The sequence below is a fragment of the Sycon ciliatum genome, chromosome 12 (assembly GCF_964019385.1).
Source record: "Sycon ciliatum chromosome 12, ocSycCili1.1, whole genome shotgun sequence".
NCBI lineage: Eukaryota > Metazoa > Porifera > Calcarea > Leucosolenida > Sycettidae > Sycon > Sycon ciliatum.
In genome coordinates, this window is record NC_088654.1 from 3,543,490 (window position 1) to 3,565,419 (window position 21,930).

The 21,930-nt window shown below is 47.6% G+C and overlaps 1 protein-coding gene across 1 annotated transcript in view; it reads right to left on the bottom strand.

Annotated features, from left to right (window-relative positions):
- The window catches only part of LOC135828349 (uncharacterized), a 32,653-nt gene extending 27,786 nt beyond the window's left edge, over nucleotides 1-4,867 (bottom strand). The window contains exons 1-4 of the mRNA XM_065340800.1: nucleotides 4,338-4,867; nucleotides 3,608-3,809; nucleotides 2,083-2,195; nucleotides 942-1,150 (exon numbers count right to left, since the gene is read on the bottom strand). Coding sequence (XP_065196872.1) covers nucleotides 942-1,150; nucleotides 2,083-2,195; nucleotides 3,608-3,809; nucleotides 4,338-4,613 — 800 coding nt within the window. The 5' untranslated portion in view covers nucleotides 4,614-4,867. The remainder of the gene's footprint in view (nucleotides 1-941; nucleotides 1,151-2,082; nucleotides 2,196-3,607; nucleotides 3,810-4,337) is intronic.
- Between the last annotated feature and the right edge of the window lie 17,063 nt (nucleotides 4,868-21,930).

A 21,930-nucleotide genomic window follows, 5' to 3' on the forward strand; every position in this document is an offset into this window, starting at 1 on the left:
GCTGGGATTACACCATTCAACAGCTTGCAAGGCTGATGAATTGACCGCCACTATTTTTAGCCTGGTATCCACCACACGGCTGTTTGAAGTGACTTTTACACACACACACACACGTAACTCGAAGTACGGGCGAATCAAAGTTAGCAGGAAGTGGACGGAGTGAAACCGGCAAGAGTCTACTGCCCAATCACTGCTCAATGGATCTCAGTAGTATGCCCTTTACAGCCGGGTCACATCATCCAGGGCTATGTGTATATATAAACTGAAACGACACTTGAACATTGCAACATCATAGAAAACGACTCCGGGTATAACAACAACTCTCGAATACCGTATTTCCCCGAATATAAGCCGCCAATTTTTACACTCAACTTCACGGCCAACAAAGGGGATGCGACTTACAATTGAGCATAATTACTACTGAAGTGAATATACCGAAACAATAGCACATACACCTGGAGATAGGAGTGCGACTTACAATCGGGGAAATACGGTCACGACACAATCTTCAGGCCTACAGAGTATTCGACTGCATACGAGTACTTTATCCCTCACAAATAACGACAACTCGTTAGCAAAGACACCTTTCTCACGCGTGATCAAGGCTCGCTATTCACAAGGTTCACTGTACACAACATTCACGTGTGTTTTCCTGCATGCAATTACACTCATACCTCGTTTATCCGGGCGGTCTGGAACCAGGCACTGCCCTTAACTTTCAAATGTCCGCAACTCCGAATCACATACACTTTGATGGGGAAAGGCCATAGATATGGGATGTGACGTCACAATCTCCAGATTCTCCACAAAAGTGACAAAAGAGTAGTGATGTTTCCACTTAAACTCGTACAAAGGGTACCCGGCAGGCCAAAGTGCCCGTAACTTCGGGATCCGGATAACCAATGTATGAGTGTGCAAACAAAATGCGTTCACGCGTGTACCTGACTGCGTCCGTGTCGTGTATGAACGTTCGGTAGGAGAGGATGAGAATGGCAGCTACCTCCAGGAACCCGGAATTCTTCGCCAGCTTGTAACTGGTCAGCATTACGTCCGGATTGTGCACTCCGAACTGCAGAAGATAGCCGACGACTTGTATGTTGTTGGCGCTAGCTGCATCCGACAAGCACTTGTCGATCAGCTTGCGGACAACCTGCAGAAAGCAGACCATTCAACATCATGTTTTTGTTCATGTAAATAAGTGACGTGGAGACAATAACTTAATGATAGCAATAAATAATATTAGTCCCGTGGTTATGCCACTTATTTTTGTACATGCCTCAAGGCTTCTTGCAGCTACTCACAAACCCGTAGAACAAACTTCTGGTAGACATTTTATGTGAATTGCACAGAGCACGAAAAGCTGTATAGCTCGTGAATTCACAAAGACCGTGAATATCCACGAATACCGGCACCACGTCTGACGGTATCACATTGCCCAGGTGTTGCTGTGCCGGTGCACAGCTATAACTGAGCTGTAACCCAGAAGACAGCATTACTTCCTGCCAGGGTTGGCTATCACCTCTCTATCGCACTTTGCGTGCCAATTGTTATCATTCTTATTTATGCATACACCATCTCCTGGCTCGCTGTAAAGACTGCTAACAGTGAGAATGAAAATTAAAGAAGGGTGGCAACCAAACCACGGCTAACTAAAAACTACAGTTGATATTGATCAGGGACCAGGAGTTCAGTGAAATACAAATAATCGTTAGAAGATCATGATAACAGGAGCGGTATGGAGGTACCATCACAGTCCAACGTCGAGACCTCTGGTCGGTTATCGTTGCTTGATCCCCGCACATCGGCACGTCTTCCTTACATCCCCTGTGTCCTGTTTCCTGTTTGTCTCCACATGTCTCTTAGTAGGATATGTTCTTAGTAAAAAAATAAAATTATTTCACAAGCTCCACATAATTATAGGTCCACCTCATGTGTTCTCCTCAATCCTGATAATGGCCCCTTGGCAAAATTTTGATTGATATAATAGTAACTTGAAGAGATCACTTGATATAAGCATGGTGTGTGTATTACTGTGTAGGGTTTTTCATGTAAAAATCAGAATAAATAAAATAGAACACGTACACTCTCCGTGGACGGTGTGCATGCACCGTTCTGACGCTCCTCGAACTGCAGCCGTTCCAGAATGGAGCGCACTAGGTCGGCCGAAGCCTTCTCCTTCGATACTTGATAGATCTCTGAAGACACCCATACAAACAAGGCGACAGTCGACCACAAATTATCAAAAAAATCAATTCAGGGTCGCTCATGAACACCAGTGCAGTAAAACCTGTGACTAACGACCACCCCTTGAGGCCAGAGAAAGCGGTCTTTAGTGGCAGGTGGTCCTTAGTTGGAGGTTTGCACCGCACAACCATAATGTGAATGTGAGACCGTCCGTGCCTGGCGCAGTGGTCTGTAGTACCAGGCTGGTCCCTAGTCACGGTGGTCTTTAGTTACAGGTTTTACTGTAGTACCAGGCTGGTCCCTAGTCACGGTGGTCTTTAGTTACAGGTTTTACTGTAGTACCAGCCTGGTCGCTAGTCACGGTGGTCTTTAGTTACAGGTTTTACTGTAGTACCAGGCTGGTCGCTAGTCACGGTGGTCTTTAGTTACAGGTTTTACTGTAGTACCAGGCTGGTCCCTAGTCACGGTGGTCTTTAGTTACAGGTTTTACTGTAGTACCAGCCTGGTCCCTAGTCACGGTGGTCTTTAGTTACAGGTTTTACTGTAGTAGCAGGCTGGTCCCTAGTCACGGTGGTCTTTAGTTACAGGTTTTACTGTAGTACCAGGCTGGTCCCTAGTCACGGTGGTCTTTAGTTACAGGTTTTACTGTAGTACCAGGCTGGTTGCTAGTCACGGTGGTCTTTAGTTACAGGTTTTACTGTAGTAGCAGGCTGGTCGCTAGTCACGGTGGTCTTTAGATACAGGTTTTACTGTAGTACCAGGCTGGTCCCTAGTCACGGTGGTCTTTAGTTACAGGTTTTACTGTAGTACCAGGCTGGTTGCTAGTCACGGTGGTCTTTAGTTACAGGTTTTACTGTAGTACCAGGCTGGTCGCTAGTCACGGTGGTCTTTAGTTACAGGTTTTACTGTAGTACCAGGCTGGTCCCTAGTCACGGTGGTCTTTAGTTACAGGTTTTACTGTAGTACCAGGCTGGTCGCTAGTCACGGTGGTCTTTAGTTACAGGTTGTACTGTAAATAGTAGCACCATCAACTAGGCACCAGTCACGAACTCATGGTGGTGACGAGAGGGAGACTGGGTGGATATACAAGACATGACTGAACTTATGCTTTCATGGGAAAGTTGCTTGCTCCCCACAGCCAAGTCAGTGAAGTGTCAAGTCGGCGGGAAAGCACGAGCTCCGATGTGGGGAGCAAACACCTTCCCTACAACACAATGGAATATACAGTAAAACCTGTCAAGGCGACCGCTCGGATAAGGCGACCACCTGTCCTAGAAGACCACTGAAACCAGGACCAATGGATGCTATTTCCAGTGAAAATGACCCTGGATAAGAAGACCACCTGGTAACAGAGACCACATTTTAAGCGTCCCTTGAGCGGTCGTCTTAGTCAGGTTTCACTACACGTAATGTTTGTCCTTACCTCCACAGCGGATGATGCGCACGACGTCTCGGAATCCCTTCTCGTGCGCCAGCTGCAGCGCCGTCTTGCCGTCCTCGTTCTTGAAGTGCAGCTTGAGTCTCTTCTTGCTGTGCAGTAGCAGGTGCTCAATGCACCGGTAGTGACGGTAGTAGGCGGCCAGGTGCAGTGCTGTGAAGCGGCCCTCCGTCGTCGTCTCGTTGAACTGTGTGACATGCACACGGCAGCACAGTCACATGGCAGAGTGTACAGCCGGATGTACACAGACATAAGTACAAGATGTCCACATATCCGAAATCAAAGTCTTCTATAAACAATATGTACACGGGAAACTGTTAGGGTTGCACCAGTCTTACACTTAGGTATGCGCACATGCAGGCACACGCGCGCGCACACACACACACACACACACACACACACACACACACACACACGCGCGCGCGCGCGCGTGCGCGCATGCGCACGCACACACGCGCGCACGCACGCGCGCACACACACACACACATACTCACGCACACACACACACAGACCTGGGCATCGCCGGCACCTTAAGTGCAATCATTCCTTTGGGTTTCGTTGTTCTCTGTGATCACTTAGCACTTCGATATCGAGAAATTCAAATGATCAGTCATGTGTAAACATATGCACAGGAAATGTTTTTCGTAAGCGGATGTGGCTGATTAGAATGATTGGAAAAGATAGGAGTATTGTCTGATCGATTATTTCACCGTACCTCAACGCCATAATTGAGCAATTCCAGGCAGACTTGGGGTCTGTCCATGCGGCATGCTTCGTGTAGCGCGGTCAGACCGTAGCTGCCTTTGCGTTTGTCCACTTGCGGAGCGTGCTTGCGCAGTAGCTTTCGCAGCTCCTCCACCTTGCCTTCGCGGCACAGCCAATGCAAATCAGCACGTGGCTTGCTGTTGGCGGACTGAGAGCCTCCCGGAGCGGCACTCGACGCTCCATGCTGGCCGTACCGTCGACCCGCCGCATCGTTACCGCCCGACATGTCCCGAGAGTGTTCGCTAATAATAACAGCCTACGTTAGGGCTAGAAGCGAACACAATTCTAACCGATGTAGTCACAGGTGCTCCTCTCCCTTCCATGTAACTTGTTCATACATCCTTCCTCCATGACCCACAGTAATAAAACAAGGGAACATAATCATCACAATCATGTCCGAAATTCTGATCTCCTAAAAAGTAGGCAGTCGAGTAGGCAGAGCATCGACTGCGCGGCGCGTGACCTGTCAAAACGACAAAAACTCAATGCACCAGATCCAGACCAGAGCCTTCAGTCTCTTCAGTACAGTACCAACTACCAACTATACACAGTAACTACTACTACTACATGTAGTAGATCTACCATCATTGCATCAAGAGATAAACTCTTGGCAGTCTTGCAGTCTTGAAGTTGACTCTTGCCTCTCTCTCTTGGTCAAACACCATGCATCATGAGATCTACCAAGTACCAGGCGCCGCGGGCGCAGCACTAGCACAACATTCGTGTTATGTAGTTACCTGCGCGTATTCATGAGGAGTTTGAATGGGAGGTCGAAGTACAGATCACTAATCACTAATACCAAGAGTAACGGTTTATGTACTTTAGTCTTGCTAATACTAATAAGACAGTCACTAGTTCACTGACAGTCTGTACTTACAAGTACTGTACTAGCACTTTTTGAAGAACATGTACGTCATTATGATGTAGCTTTGTTGTGTAGTATCCCTGCTTTATGGTTTACACATGACTAGTACTTTGCATGACTCTTATAATTACTCTTGTTACTACTTTCGGACAAGTCCTACATCATGTACCTCATAGCTCACACATAACTTGATTACATCAGGAGTACCGCGCTTCTAGAAGATCATAGATCTTCCATGCATGCTGCTGTCATCACTTCTAGTATCACTTCCTTTTAGTTACTAGTTGGTACAGTCATGACTCATGTGCATGTATGTCATGTTGTTCCGGACTATTCCAGACCTTCCACGTCATATGCCCGATGAGTAATGTTGCTGACTAAATTGCATAATATAGATATCTCATCTTCTAGAATACCTCGCTTAGTCACTATGTTAATGTTACGCAATGCTCACTTCGTCTACGTGTATAACGTTAGCAATGATGATCTAGGTTTGCCTTCTCCACTATTCTAGAACTTGTACTAGAAGGATGATTTCGTAATCACTGCAATGGCTTACTAACCTTACTTTCCTACCGCCGCCTGCTTTGCTATACATACTTTGCTTGCCTATAAAAGCTGCTGTCTTTTCTGCCACCATCAGATTAGCTCAGATTAGAGCTGAGCTGAGAGCAGAGATCAGAGAGAGAGCAAGTTCGCTTTCACTTTGATATAAGATAACCTCCAGGCCGTGCCGGAGTAAGTTCTGATACGTTACTGTAGTTGACTGACTGTGGGTAGTAGCCTCCTAGCCTCGCCGACGCACGTTACATTGGTGCCAGCGGTGGGATACGTTACATTGATGGCAGCGGTGGTTCAATTTTATAATTGCTAGATTCGAACCCATCTAGTATCTGTACTGCAATGATGGCAGCCGCGCTACAGAATTGATGGCAGCGGTAAATTGTTTTATTGGTGTAACCGGTACCAGCATGGGCCAATCTGATGCGTCAGTCGCCGCTACTCCTTCGCCCGCCATGTCTCCCCCTAGCCTGAAATGATGACAGACAGCGTCTCTACCGATCAAGCTCCATGTCCAACGTAAGCTAATTCCAGGTATGGCATTCTCTTTCCTGTCTTCCTTCAGTCCTTCTATTCTCTTCAGTCTTCCTTTATGCGAGTGAGTGAATCCAGTTTAGTCCGGTAGGCGTCCGATCATGGTGAGCCACGGTCTACCTAGCTAACCTGGGACAATGTGTGTGAGAATGCCCTTGTGTACTCAGTTCGGCTTGGTACTGCGATTTGGCTGGCAGGTTGTGCCAGGGTTGTGCAGCAAGTGAACTGTGGTTTTTCGGTCCTGTTTGGAGGACAATATTCCCTTTTTGACCCCGTGAGATGGTGAGAACCTGGTGTGCTTCTATTTTTGATTTGTTATCAGTTCAGTTCTTCTGTCTACTCTAAAACGTTATCATTTCCGATATTATTTGCCATATTCCGGTTGACGCTCTACAAGTAATACGCTATCTACTATGACGTTCACACCGCCTCCTATGATCTGCTGCTGAGCTCGAGCTACTACTACTACTAGTACTGTCAGTTGTCACCCTTTCGTCCGAATATCAAGCACTCTGTTCAAGATTCAAGAATACATGTACGTGAATGCAAGTTAGTTGTCCAGTCCACCTACTGACGGTGCCTTCTAGTTCTAGTGAGTACTGTTCATCATACATCATCGAACTCTCTGTCAAATCACGAGGGCGTGATTTAGTGTAGGAAGGGAGGGTGTAGTATCCCTGCTTTATGGTTTACACATGACTAGTACTTTGCATGACTCTTATAATTACTCTTGTTACTACTTTCGGACAAGTCCTACATCATGTACCTCATACTCAGTCATAGCTCACACATAACTTGATTACATCAGGAGTACCGCGCTTCTAGAAGATCATAGATCTTCCATGCATGCTGCTGTCATCACTTCTAGTATCACTTCCTTTTAGTTACTAGTTGGTACAGTCATGACTCATGTGCATGTATGTCATGTTGTTCCGGACTATTCCAGACCTTCCACGTCATATGCCCGATGAGTAATGTTGCTGACTAAATTGCATAATATAGATATCTCATCTTCTAGAATACCTCGCTTAGTCACTATGTTAATGTTACGCAATGCTCACTTCGTCTACGTGTATAACGTTAGCAATGATGATCTAGGTTTGCCTTCTCCACTATTCTAGAACTTGTACTAGAAGGATGATTTCGTAATCACTGCAATGGCTTACTAACCTTACTTTCCTACCGCCGCCTGCTTTGCTATACATACTTTGCTTGCCTATAAAAGCTGCTGTCTTTTCTGCCACCATCAGATTAGCTCAGATTAGAGCTGAGCTGAGAGCAGAGATCAGAGAGAGAGCAAGTTCGCTTTCACTTTGATATAAGATAACCTCCAGGCCGTGCCGGAGTAAGTTCTGATACGTTACTGTAGTTGACTGACTGTGGGTAGTAGCCTCCTAGCCTCGCCGACGCACGTTACATTGGTGCCAGCGGTGGGATACGTTACAGTTGTATACGATCATGACCATGGTATCCCATGGTACTTTATACAAAAAGAGCTACAACACTGTAGTGTAGGGAATCGAAAACAGGCATACATGTATATAAAAGCCCAATAACAATGAGCCCACTGGGGCATGAAAATGTCTGGAGCCGTGAAGGATTCGATAAGACTTGAGTCTTCCAACTTTCCAACTCCCTCCGCGCTGGCCACAGTCCCTCCGGCCGATCTCATTCACCACACCGGCAACAAACTGACTCAATGTCCAATATCAGCCCCGTCACATACCGTAGCCGTTCCTATCACACAGATCTTGTCACTAAAGGACGATGAGGAAAAGAAAATAGCTGAAAATTCAGAGTCTCCAAAGAATGATGATAACCAAAATATGCAACAACTGTCTAGCAGATTGAGTACGGAGCACTGACCATGGTGGTAAGTGATAAGAAGTTTTAAATGTGTTCTTTTTCTTGTCGTAAATAGCTAAAAAAATTGAATGAAAAAGTTATACGGTAAAAATCAGCGTTCAGCAAACCTACAACTACAAGATGTCACACCTAGGAGGTATGGATGGCACGTTGACACCCGACCAGCGGGGTACGAGCAGTCCTAACCATAAATACGCATAGAACATATCTGCAACATCAGGTGATAGAGAAGCTGACTGCGCTTCATATCAACGTGCACGGTGGCAAACAAATCATGAAGCAAACCCTCCATGAGAAAACACCAATAGAGAGTGTACAATTCGTCTGATGAGTGGTTATGAACACGAAACTCAGAGTGACGAGAAAGATTTCCGGTCCCTGTTGTTCTGCTTGTGTTGTTGAGAGTGTACAATATGTAACAAGCTCTGGCAAAATGTTTGAGGGTTTTAGTGTGCACTACTGGAACCAGGCTAAACACAACAGTCCAGCGCTTGAATTTGCACGTGCGAGAGAGAGAGAGAGAGAGAGAGAGAGAGAGAGAGAGAGAGAGAGAGAGAGAGAGAGAGAGAGAGAGAGAGAGAGAGAGAGAGAGAGAGATAGAGAGAGATTCAGAGAGAGGGAGACAGACAGACAGACAGACTTAGCTGTTCCGGCTAAGTTTCCGGAACTCCGATTCAGTAGGAATAAGTTAGCAGATGAAACGAATCATCAGACGCCTATCTTGCGCAGTACCTCCGTCAGGAAGAGAACAGGACCAAGGCGCTCCAGCTCGTCCGCGCCCATTCTCATCTGCGTGAGATACGAACAGGCCGCCTGCAAGCGCTTGCTGCCCATGCCCCTAAGTCGTCGCGTTTTGCGACTCAGCGACTGCAGCAGAGCGGCGTTCAGGCAGTAGCCGTAGAACGGGTAGCGCCGCGCAGGCTGGAACGTCTCGGTCACGTGACCGCCGCGTCGGTAGATCTGCAGGGCGCCGCACGGCGTGTGCGCTACGACGGTGGGTCTGGTGGAGCGCAGCAGTACTGTGAGCAAATCAGACCTCAATACCGGCATGAACGCCGCCGAAGTCGGCATGTCGCCGTGGCAGCTCGTCAGCGTCTTGTTCGCCTGCTCTGCCACAGTCGGCGCGTGGTCCACGCACACAAACGACTTCTTGCCCGCGCTGGTCAGTTCGCGACGATAGAGCTCGAGCAGATGCTCAAATTCGCCGCACAGGTCGCAGCATATCGGAGACATGGTGTCCGCCTCACAGCGTGTGTGAACACCCGTCAGTCTGAACGACGGTCGGAATATCCGTTCAAGAGACACACCGCCGTCGCCATCTCCGCCGTTGCCCTCGGCAATCTCCCACGACTCGTCCACCAGCACCCTGGCAGTGGCGACCTGCATGCGCTCAATCCCAAAGTCGCCGTCTGACGGACCATTGGAAAGCGATGTGTGGGCATTGAGCTTTGCAACACGCAGCGCCTGCTCCATGCCCTGTCTAGACTTGGTGAGAATAGCCTCACTGCTCGTTCCTCTCCGGGGCAACTTCAGTACGAGATGTAACACATCTTGGCCGGCGGGTGAAGTACCCACGGTCTCATCGTCTGTTGCCCGGTCGTCCTGTCCCACATGCTGAACATTCTGCAACACGTCCGCGTGCACTGCATCCAGGCCTGGCCGCACGTCATAGTTTCCGGCGATGCGCTTCGGCCGCAGATCGAATCTCGGCGGGTGTATCCAGTATACGGGGCCGGTGATGAGCAGAAAGATCATGCCAACGGCAGTCAGCTGTACTTTGAGCCGCTCCTTGCGCGGTATGCTACGATTGACCAGACGGTGCCAGCGGCCACTGGACTGGTTCGTCGGCGGGATGGAGTACACATCTGGCATTGTGCAGACACGCCAAGCACGCACAGTTACAAGTGCACGGCACACACTGAGAAGAGACGGGCCCGGTCTTCATGGAGAGAGTGTTTCACACGGTGCGAGTGGCGCGCGCCCGAGTGCTACAGAATCCTACAGCAATCAGCAATGACGTCAGGGATACAGCCACATACGGCTAAACTCCGTACCATCTAGATCAGGAAAGTGTCAGCACAGGTAGAAAAAATGATTGCTCGCTCTGTTACAGGCCAGGTGGAAGTCCTCGAGATATTCGAGCCAGCTGTGCTTGCAGCCTATGCATTATCCATCCATGTCTATTCGCACTCTCACAGCTAAACACTCCAGGAAATATACCACTGCCTGACCTTTCAATGCAATGATCATCACAGGATTTAATTGAAGCAATGACAATGACATGTGAGAAGACTAAACTTCGGAATTGATTTTGATTTTCACTTGTTCAACAAAAACAACCATCTTCCACCCGCAGCAACATTAGGGACGGGAGCTGTTCTCTTCAATGGCGCACCGAAAATTTCATAAAGTTGACAAAGTTGTTTCACTTGGTTCAGTCTGTATACCTCTAGTAGTAGTAGTAGTAGGCTCTACCTCTACTGCCAGTACTGGTACTTGCCAATCCAATTCTTCCAAAATTAATCACAACGTATTTTATGTCTGACATGATGGACAGCATACACAGAAACAAATTTTTGGACACGTAGATCTACGTGCAGGCTTGTATTTTTCAAAAAGATTCCAGATGACGAACGACACCCGCGACGTAATCTGGTACAGAAATATTTGATTTGCGAAAGTGGATTTTTGACAGACACATCACTACATACACGTGCGTGCATGAGAAATAAAATTGCGAGACTGTACCTGCATGCACAAGACATTTCAAAATTAATGTTTGCTCTTTGAAATGGCGGGAGCGAAGAAGAAAGAGGACGACGTTGCTTTTGAAACAAGGCAAGAAGAAGGTGCTGGTGATGATGCGCAGGTGGAGTTTCTTGAGCCTGATAGCTGTGACGAAGCTGGACCTGGCACAATGGGTGCATCCAAGCGACAGGACTTCGGAAACGAGAAAATAAATAATTGCGAGTCGGCACAAAGTCGCTTGCATTGCTTCTTCACCCCAGCTGATGTGCAGACGGTGGCAGAATTGTATCAGCGTGTGCATGCTGAGAACGTTTTGCCGCTGACCTGCGTGCCTGCTGAGAACAGGAAAATTCTTCTATCTTCAACCCAGACGACAGCGAGCAGTGCAGAAAGCGAATGCAAGCAATCGGACCCAGAGGAGGACGAAGCAGTGCCAGCCAAGCGTGGAATCCTGGGACTGAAAGGGCGCAGGCGGCTGAGAACGGCGGCGGGATCGACATCATCAGGGTCCGCCAAGAGCAACAGTGCAGGTGGAGTACAGCGCGGAAAGACCCCGTCCGGCCCCGTCGACAGCGATTTCCAGTTCCAGGATGACTCGGCACGGCGCATCAGTGCGACCAGCACAGCTGCCGCCATGGCTCGCCAGGCCAAGGCAAGGCCAGCGCGAAAGACGCAAGCCCAACTGGACAACGTGTTGTCGACCGTGTGGAGGCACGGCATGTTGGATTCCGACCTTCAGAAACAGGGCGCCGACATTGATGCTGACGATACACCGGGGATGGAAGCCGAGGGCAACTCATCCAGGACAACCAGTGGCACGCAAAAACACTCCACTGCGAAGCGTGGCATGAAACGCCGCCATTCGGCCGACCGTCGTAAAGCTGCTAAACCAGGATCGGATGCGTACGACGACCCGTTTGCTTTGTGATAGCTGTGCCGTGACTTGCAAACCGAGTACCGTTACCATGGTGACTTTTGAATCCCCTCGCTCGGTCGCTAGGGGACTTTCCCTTTACTCGAGGCATGGCAATTTGAGAATAGGGATATCCGCGTGACATAATTATCATGCACGTGTGGGCCAAAGGTCCAGTCGCTCCTGTATCGATTCGTGTTTGCATGCTTGCGTGTGCGTACGTATGCATTGGTTGATCGGATAAATGGACACGCAGATATTGCAATGTCGCTCAGTTGAACGGTATTCGGATGTACAATGTACAATGTATCACGAACAGCTGCCAGTCTGGAGCTGTCACTTTGCTGAGACCTGACAATGATGAGGATGTGCGACAACAGTGTTGCTGAGCATGCGTGTATGTGCAGTGCTTGTGGTTGCCATGGTTACTAGACTGAGCAAGTGCGTGTGCAGTGCTTGTGGTTGCCATGGTTACTAGTAATGCTGTGCGTGTGCTGCTCGTCAGCCGCAGCCTTGTACCGTAAGCAGTGCAGCCGCAGCCTTGACCCGTACCCAACGCCACTGGTACAGCCCTGGACATTGATCTGTGCACGCACAACCTTGGTCGGCAAGTAAGCCCCGTGTACGCACAACCTTGACCTAAGCCCTGTGCAGCCGCAGCCTTGACACGATGCCGCCGGTCAAACATGCTCTGCCAGCACTAAGACCAGCCACACAACCTTTCGCCATGATCTCATTGACTTGTGAAGGCACAACCTTGACCTACTGTAACCCCGCGTGCTGGTTCACATGCTCTACTGGATCTGCTGAGAGCTACCCGTCGTGGAGATTGGGCGGCTAGTTGGCCATGCGTACACCGTGATCTCCACGCCATTACTTGAACATGCCAATACCAGTGGCAGCATACTTTTGCAACCATATCCGAGTCGTCAACGCATGCACCTCTTCAATAATATTATGGACCGTTTCAGAACCTACAAGTGTCAATCGATCTCTTTCTGTATCAGTTTTAATTCCCCTTTTTCGTATTGTGAAGTATTGCTCGTGACCTCGTGGCAGAGATTTGCCGAACAGTCATTTCCACTCCTGTGCCGTCCTACAACCTACCATCTTGTTTTATAGCATTTTTTAAATTGCGCCTTGCAACCCGCTGACTGCTGATTTTTACGGGTTTAAACCGCTGCTCGTATGCAGATCGCGTGCAGAAATACATGTACAGTCAATGCCCCGTCCACCAATAGAACTCTACGCTGCTAACATTGATACTCGTTGAGTGAGTATTGACTCGTCCAAGGGCCCCTTGACTAGACTAAACTCGCCGTGAGTGTTGAGTTTAGAGTGTTGAGCCCTTCTTTCACTGCGTGAATACAATAAATAAAAATATTAAAAAAAGTAATTATCGTGTCAGTTCCCGAAGCGAACTCACGACGGCCGCTAACACCGCTAACTGTCCCCCCTGAATTTCGCGATTCTGCGGATTGCAGATTTTCCGAAGAATCCAGTAGTGTCCGCAGAATTCAGAAAATCGTGCGAAATATTGCCGAAAAGAGAGAAAAACTGCTCTTTCTGGAGACTTTCGATGGATTTTCACAGCCAAACCAACCTGCTTGTGACTTTCAAAATCAACTTGCAGTATATTTTGGAGCTTTTCAATTTTTTGACCAGGATTTCACGTAATTTTGGTTCAGAATTTATAGGGACAACAAACTTCGGTGGGGTTGCGGAAATGCGATCTGTTTTTACGCTCATTTTCCTTGCAGAATTGCCGCAGAATATAGAAGGATTTGCAGAATTAGCGCAGAATTCTGCACGGAATTTCTGATATTCTGCCGGGGAAATCACGGGGGACAGCCGCTAAACCAAAGCGGCAGATGCAGCCCCTTACCGTGGGGGTGAGTGGAAATGTTTCACAACAACTGGCACAAGTGGCGAGAAACCCCATTAGCCGCATATACCCCTGGTGCCTGGCCACGAGTTCCCAGTTGACTGTGGGTAGCAGCATGGCTGGAAAAACCGCTCCCAGGCAGGACTTGAACCAGGTGTCTCTCGTTTCTCAATCATGGTCTTTGACCAACCCATTGTGCCTGCCTGGAATACAATAAACCAATTTAAAATGACCAAATTATTTAATTGTGCAGTGATCGACTGTCTCTCTGGTGGAGCTAAGCCATTAGTACGTCATCACTGCGCTGGTCGCTATGGCAACGTGAGCATGGAATTGGCGATTTGGCAAGTTTGGCTTATCGTATGGAAGCGAGAGATATGCTATTTGAACCGATATCAAATTGTCTTTCACCTAAACCCTACTTGAAAAATCTATCATTGCCCTTTAATTCAATATCGAAAGGCATGCAGACGCAATGGCGTCAACATAGTACTTTCATTTGATTTTTTCCGTGCCTTGGAATCAAGGTTTCGTTTTTTTCCGCTTCATGCTGCGTGTCTCGATTTGCGAATGACATCCTTAACGTACTAGTTGAACCCTTCTCGCAAGGCTACTACCGATTAGAGTTACCGTTATGATGCATGTGATAGACGTGTTGCTGCTGGTGGTGGTGGTGTTGTTGCTAGGCCTTTGCGGATAATGCTGGCAGAAAAATTGGCAGAATTCGGTACTTTTTCTGGTAAGTTTCATGCATGTTTGGTATGTGGATAAAGAAATGGAGCAGAATTCGAGGAATTGCCCGCCATAAGGTTTGTATGGTTCTGCCAATGTCACTGCTTTTCGAGCAGAATCTGCCACCTTTTCGAGCAGAATCCGCCTATGCCTAGTTGCTGCTGTTCTTGCTGTTATTGTTGTTGTGGTTGTTTTTTTTTTGTTTTTTTTTAGTTCTTTATTCTCACGGTGGCACCATCGCCAATAAGAGACAAATATATGAGAGGGTGAGATGCTGTGGATGGGGCTGTGGGTTATGCAGTTGGAAAGTGATTTACATCACTTTGAATCTTACAAGTATAAGAGAGGGTGAGCGCTGCAGGAGCAGATTGAGCTAATCAGCAGTGAGTAGATTTCTTGTTTGAAAGCAGGTCGGGAGGGAAGGTCATGAATGCAACCAGGAGGGCATCATGTTTAGTATTCTAGGGACTTGTACAGTGGGGAGTCTTTACAGAGGTCGGTTCTGGTGGGTGGGAGGTAGGCTCCGGTGGATTATGCTCGCGAAATCATGGAATTATGCTTTCATGGATTCTCGCAGTATGCTCGCAAAATCCTCATTATTATGCTTTGGCACGCGGGGATATTATATTCATTTTGTTGTACTTATGGAGCCCCAAAGTTCGGAAAATTGTGCCTTTTTCGTACTTGCAAGTGGCCATAAGTACAACAATAATTATGTTACACGAGTATCCCTATACCAAGGTGTCCATTCATGCTAGTGATTATCATGGAAAAGGGAAAACATTACTTCTATAAATTCATTAGTAAGTAACTGTTGACTTTTGACTTCTTTTGTACTTTATTAAAAATATTTTTTCATTATAATGCCAAATCAGTTTGACTTACCTTTGGAAATTTTCATGTTCAACTGTCTTCGTAATCGTCATACTCGTCCAACCGATATGTCACCCTCACCCTGCGAATAATCAGCTCATCTCTTCCGTAGCTCCACCTCTCCTTAAATCATGAACGAACACCAACTATACCTCAATTTTTTTTAATTATTTAGCAATATCCGAAGCCTGCACAGTCACGGCTGCTAAAGTCCAGAGGTCATGTACAAAATGACTTCGTATCATGAATAATGTACATGTACAATGTAGATCTACATGTACGCAGAGTCAGTTTGCGGACTTCCCGTCACCAATCTCACGTATCTCATCCGCCCCTGGATACCTGATAAAGGCTGATTCACTCACATCTCCTGCTACATGTACTGTATCAGTGTGAGAAAGAACTTTGAGGAAGACGAGTTCGACCGTACAATAATGTATTGCAATGATTTGTACCCTGCTTTTCATTGAAACACTATCTGCAGTGCATGGCCTCCAACTTCAAGCCCTTTACCATGCAGACCACCAGGACTGATCAGCTGCATTGCACACAATTGTGTAGCCTATACACTAAAACTGTGGTACAATCAAGTAGTCATGCTCCTACCTCCGAAAGTATGCCAAATTATGCTCCAAATGTTCAACCACCAAATTATGCCAATAATTATGCCGGCATAATCCCTCCGTGCCTAGTGGGAGGTGCCACGTGCGTGTGTGTCGAAGGCTACATATTGGGGCGTAACTTGAGCGGGGGTGTTGAGCATGTGCGTGTGTTGTGGGGCATATTGGTATTTTATGAAGTGTGCAAGAAGGGTGAGCTTTACTTTGCTGCGAGAGAACATTGTCGACCATTTGAGCCTATGGAGAAGCGCTGAATGATTCAGAGGAGTTGTTGTTGTTGTTGTTGTTGTTTCAAATTTTTATTCTCACGATAGCCAGTGTCCAATAAGAGATTCGTTGTTGTTGTCGTTGTTATTGTTGTTTGTAGCTACTTCTCCTGTCTATTCCGTACTTGTGCTTTTTTCTTTTCTTTTTTTACAAAACCTGTTTACTGTCTACCTCGAGGCTGCATTGAGGTCGATTCGAGAGCGACTCTCACCGCGACCAGCATTGGATATTCAGCTTCAATTGCCCAATGAAACAGCGTATGCGGATGACGTAGACTTCATCAGCACCAGCCTACAATATTTGCATGACAATCAACCCATACTATCATCCTCGTTAGCGGAATACAATTTAAAAATGAATGAAGCCAAAACCGAATATACTACAATTAAAAGAGAAAAGGACAGAGTAGACGAGCGATGGCGGAACACGGTCAAACTAGGATCGATGCTTGGAGTGGAGGAAGATATCAGTCGGAGAAAACGTCTAGCAACATGCGCCTTACATCAGCTGTGGGTGATATGGCTAAGAGGTAACCATGCCCGTGAACCCCTTCGGATTAGGTTATACGGCAGCTTTATTCTCCCAATACTTCTTTATAACTGCGGCACATGGAGCCTGACAGAGACTCAAGAAACGAAACTTGACTCGTTCCACCGCCAGCAGTTACGAGCAGTCATAGGGGTCAAATATCCCCGTATAATACGCAATGAAGCACTGTACAAGCGCACTGGCTCCAAGCCACTCAGCAGAATCATCCAGTCTGCTAGGTGGAGAATGTTTGGCCACATGCTTCGACTAGACACCTCATCCCCGGTCCAGCAGGCTATGTCAGCATACTTTCAGCCAGGAAGCTCAGGGTTCCGAGGCCGCCCGAGAACAACACTCCCGCGATCCATCAACAACGACCTGAAAAATTCCAGATCCACAAACTCCCTCACATCACACGAGGATCTAGTTGCACTGAGGCAGCTCGCCCAGGATCGTCGAAAGTGAAAGGAACTAATGTGTGCTGTGTGTAATGGCTGAAGTTATACAATTACACTAGATACCCTTAACAATAATAACGGATACAATTACACTAGATACCCTTAACAATAATAACGGATACAATTACACTAGATACTCTAGATACTAGATACTTGGTACTCTAGATACTAGATACTCTAACAATTTTATCAAACATTATGATAATTACCACATCAAATGCTGCGGAGACCTATCCAGAATCGGCAATATGCTGGCCCTGGCCTGGAGATCTGCAACTATAATCAGCTTCTACTTTGCAACACTAACGGATTAGTCCCCTTTGTCGATTGATGGATCAATCGGTAGATTCGGCTCTGTTTTTCTTTCCTTTCTTTCTTGTTTTGAATTGTACGTTGAACTCATTGGATTTCTTTGTATTCTGTATCTCGTTATCGTTATATTTCCCTCTAGCCCTCTCGCTTAGGATGAGCTTTCTTTTTTATGGCAGCTTAATGCCAACGCGAACAAGCAAAATAATAATAATAATAATAACAAAACCGCACACCATTTGACGGCACAAAGCAGCAAGGCAGCGATGAGATATGTGGAATGGCAGGAGTGGGGGAGAGGCAGGGGCAGCTTGACCGACCATAGGGTCTCGGCTTCATTGCAACCCAAGCGCTCCACAAAAACAAAAGATTACAGAAAATACGCAGAGGGGGGGGGGGGGGGGTAGATAACTGGGGATTACGGGGAAAAGTATGCACAATAAAAAGTTATCAGAGAGTCAACGAAGTGAATGGAGGAGGGAACAGAGTTAGAGCTTTTTTTCGTCTTTTTTCTTTGATTCATAGCCTGTCCGTTGCCCACTCCCAGCGGGTAAGGCGCAGGTGGGCATTGACCTTTTCTTTGAACGTCTGCAGTCGTTTCCTTGTTGGCTGGTTCAGCAGAACGCACTGCGGGAGCTGGTTCCAGACCTCCACAACAGCGTCAGGGAAGGACCAAAGGACATCATTCCGTACTCTGGGCGGAAGAGTGGAAGTGAGCTGAAACTGGTGTGAGGGATGCTTTTGTGTGCGTCGGCTATGGCGTGATGTGTTGGTCGCTCGGGGTGGAAGAAGGGTGAGAAGCATGTCTGGGTCAGTTGAAAAGTGGAGCTTGTACAGAAAGTGGAGTGCTCCAACCATTCTGCGGATGTCCAAGCTAGGGAGGTAGGCTCCATTACCGATTAGGTGAAGGCCACGGCGTTGGATGGCAGTGAGGCGAGCCAGAGTGGTGGGTGCAGCGCTCATCCATACGAGCATGCCGTACTCCAAAACAGGGCCGACAAAGCCCTTGTAGATCACTCCACGGCACCTGGAGTCCAGCACTCGCGAGGCTTTCCGGAGGAAGCCGAGACGCTGCGAGCCTCGAATAGCCAATTGCCTGATATGAGCTGTGAAGGACAGGTGTTGGTCAAACAGCACACCCAGCAGCTTCAGCTGGTCGACTTCCAGAACAACTGTGCCCTGGAATACAATCGGTGGGACGACGACTGTGTTGCGATGGTGAGAAATCAGGAGAGACTGAGACTTTGTAGGTTCAAACCTAATGTGCCAGGCCATTCCCCAGTCTGCTAGCGCATTTACAGCAAGCTGGAGTGTGGTAACATCTTCGGGTACGGCAGTATTGGTCGATATGCACTTGTACAACGTGGTGTCATCAGCATACGCAGCAGGCTGGGCCCCAGCAGGTTGCTGATCCTCAGCATCATTCGTATAGAGAAGGAATAAAGTCGGGCCCAAGATCCTACCCTGGGGGACGCCTGACATGATGAGGTAAGCAAAGGAGGACTGTCCGCTCACTACAGCCTGGAGCATGCGGTTGGTGAGGTAGCTTCTGATCCCAGATTGTTACTCTCATTCAAGTCAATGTTTTATTATATCAGAGAGAGACAGAGACACACAGGCAGACAGTCAGACAGAGAGAGAGACAGAGACAGACAGTCAGACAGAGAGAGAGAGAGAGAGAGAGAGAGAGAGAGAGAGAGAGAGAGAGAGAGAGAGAGAGAGAGAGAGAGAGAGAGAGAGAGAGAGAGAGAGAGAGAGAGAGAGAGAGAGACAGAGACAGAGACAGAGACAGAGACAGAGACAGAGACAGAGACAGAGACAGAGACAGAGACAGAGACAGAGACAGAGACAGAGACAGAGACAGAGACAGAGACATAGACAGAGACAGACAGTCAGGCAGAGAGAGAGAGACAGACAGGCACACACACACACACACACACACACACACACAGATAGATATACAGAAAGACAGCCGGACAGACATAGATTGACAGAGAGAGAGAGAGAGAGAGAGAGAGAGAGAGAGAGAGAGAGAGAGAGAGAGAGAGAGAGAGAGAGAGAGAGAGAGAGAGAGAGAGAGAGAGAGAGAGAGAGAGAGAGAGAGAGAGAGAGAGAGAGAGAGAGAGAGAGAGAGAGAGAGAGAGAGAGAGAGAGAGAGAGAGAGAGAGAGAGAGAGAGAGAGAGAGAGAGAGAGAGAGAGAGAGAGAGAGAGAGAGAGAGAGAGAGAGAGAGAGAGAGGGTGGGAGGAAGGAAGGGAGGGATGGAGGGAGAGAGGGAGAGAGAGTTGTCATCTAGAGCAAGGCCCTTTAACGGTACATGATTGTATCCTGTACGCAGCAGCATTCGGCCTTGGTTGTCATGGTAGTCCACATTGACTTCGGTCTGACACGGGGTGAAGCTGCCAATGACACCGCGTCACTAGCAACTTACTTGTCGTGAAAACAACCCTTGCTGGCTGGCCAGAGCAGTGCACGTTAGTTCTTATACTTATAATGCTGAACATATTGTATGTTGACATAGCGCAGACCAGCTGAGTAAAACTGTGCACCAAGACTGTGTGGTTCTCAGCAATCGGATATAAACTCAGAATTTCAAGCACAAGGTCAAGGTGATGGGTTGAGGATGCAATTTTCATTTACTAAAGTAACGCATGTTACTCACACAGCAGTCCTCTGCAGATTACACAGCAGTCTGATGCTTTGGTGGTAAACTGAGCATCAGACTCCTGTGTAGTAACCCCCAGTACATCACCATTTCCAGACAACACACCCTGCATACAACACACAACAGACTTTGTTTTACACTGAGTTTCCAACGGTGGTGTACATGTACATGTAGTGATATTCGTAACAACCCCGAGAGGAGAAACCCTGAGTGAGAGAGTTGAAAAAGGAAAACGGTGGTGTATTTAACGTGTGTGTATCGCCCGTCGAGACGTTCAGCGGCCAATATTATTGCACTATCATGATAATTATGAAACTCGGATGTTGAGCCAGTCATGTTAATAATAATTATTATAATCATTGTGTTTGACTCTTCCCGTTCCTTTCAGTACAAAGAAAATCTAGCTCGAAGTCAGGCTTGTAGGACGCGCACAAAGAATTTGCTCTCCGGAAACACTGCAGGATGAGCTTGACTTTCTACGTTTTGTCAGTCTTGGTAGAGAATGGTTATCCGGAGAAGTTAGTTACTTACTGAACTGTGCAACACGCTCGCCAGTCTTACAACACAAAAGAGCTTGTACCAGAACAAGTACCGAATTCTGCCAATTTTTCTGCCGACATTATCATGACCGTTACCAGGTTATAGACCACAGATGCCTAGCTGACGTCTCCCATATACAGAAGACATCAACCTGGAACCTCTCTGTTTTCAAAGGCATCAACGTGCAACATAATAGAGAGGTTTTGCATTCCGAAATTCGGCAAAAAGATTCGGCACGCGGGAGCGAGAGCGAAAATGCACACGAAGATTCGGCGTGTTTGTTCGGAAAAAGCTCACTTTGCCGAAAATATTTTTCGGATGCATTTTCTTGTAGAAGAGCGCTAGCGTATAGCGCGTGATTTATTCAAAGAGGTTTCTTATCTCGGCCTCGCTTGGCAGGCGTCTTTGGCGACATAGCATCGTCAGCTACCTCTGATTGCTCCTCTCCACTGCCTGTCGACTCTCTTTCGCCTGGAGTGTCCTCACCGTCAATGGTCCGTCATCTGTGTGGCTGAAAAGACTATGGCGACACGCATAAAATTTGACTTGGCCATGGAGTTGCCAGTTGGTGTTTCTGAGGCGACTGAGGAGGCAGGTTTGGCCCTCGACTCTTTGGGCGATCAAAGTTCGTTGGAATCAGCAAGAAAAGGAGCACGGGACAGGACGTTGCTGATGCTGGGGCTCACGAAATGAAAACACATCATTTTCGACTTGCAAAACAAACGTTGGTGCGAAAATTCGACATTTTGATGTTCGACAAATGACCGAAGAACGCTGTACCGAAATTCGGAATGCAAAACCTCACTAATGATAACCTCATACTTGTCATAGCCATAGGCATAAGTCGGACGCACAGGATGACTCCAGCAGTCTGCTACTGACTGGAGTGTAGTGACGTAGTGTAGATATGGCAGGGCAGGTCTGGCACAGACGTTTACATGGTTTACATGGTTTACGACTGTCTGGGTGGATCGATTTCGCACCTGATCAGACCCATGACATGTAATCCATGCGGCGCATGCAGGCGGGTCGGAGTACTGATACGTCGATGGCGAAGTGCGGAAATACGGCGACAAATATTCGGGGATTCTGCTTTGGCTCGGGGTGTGGCTGTTTTGCGTCAAAAAGATGTGATAGCTCGTGCGGCAAGCAGCTCGAAAAAGAGCCTGGACTTGCAACA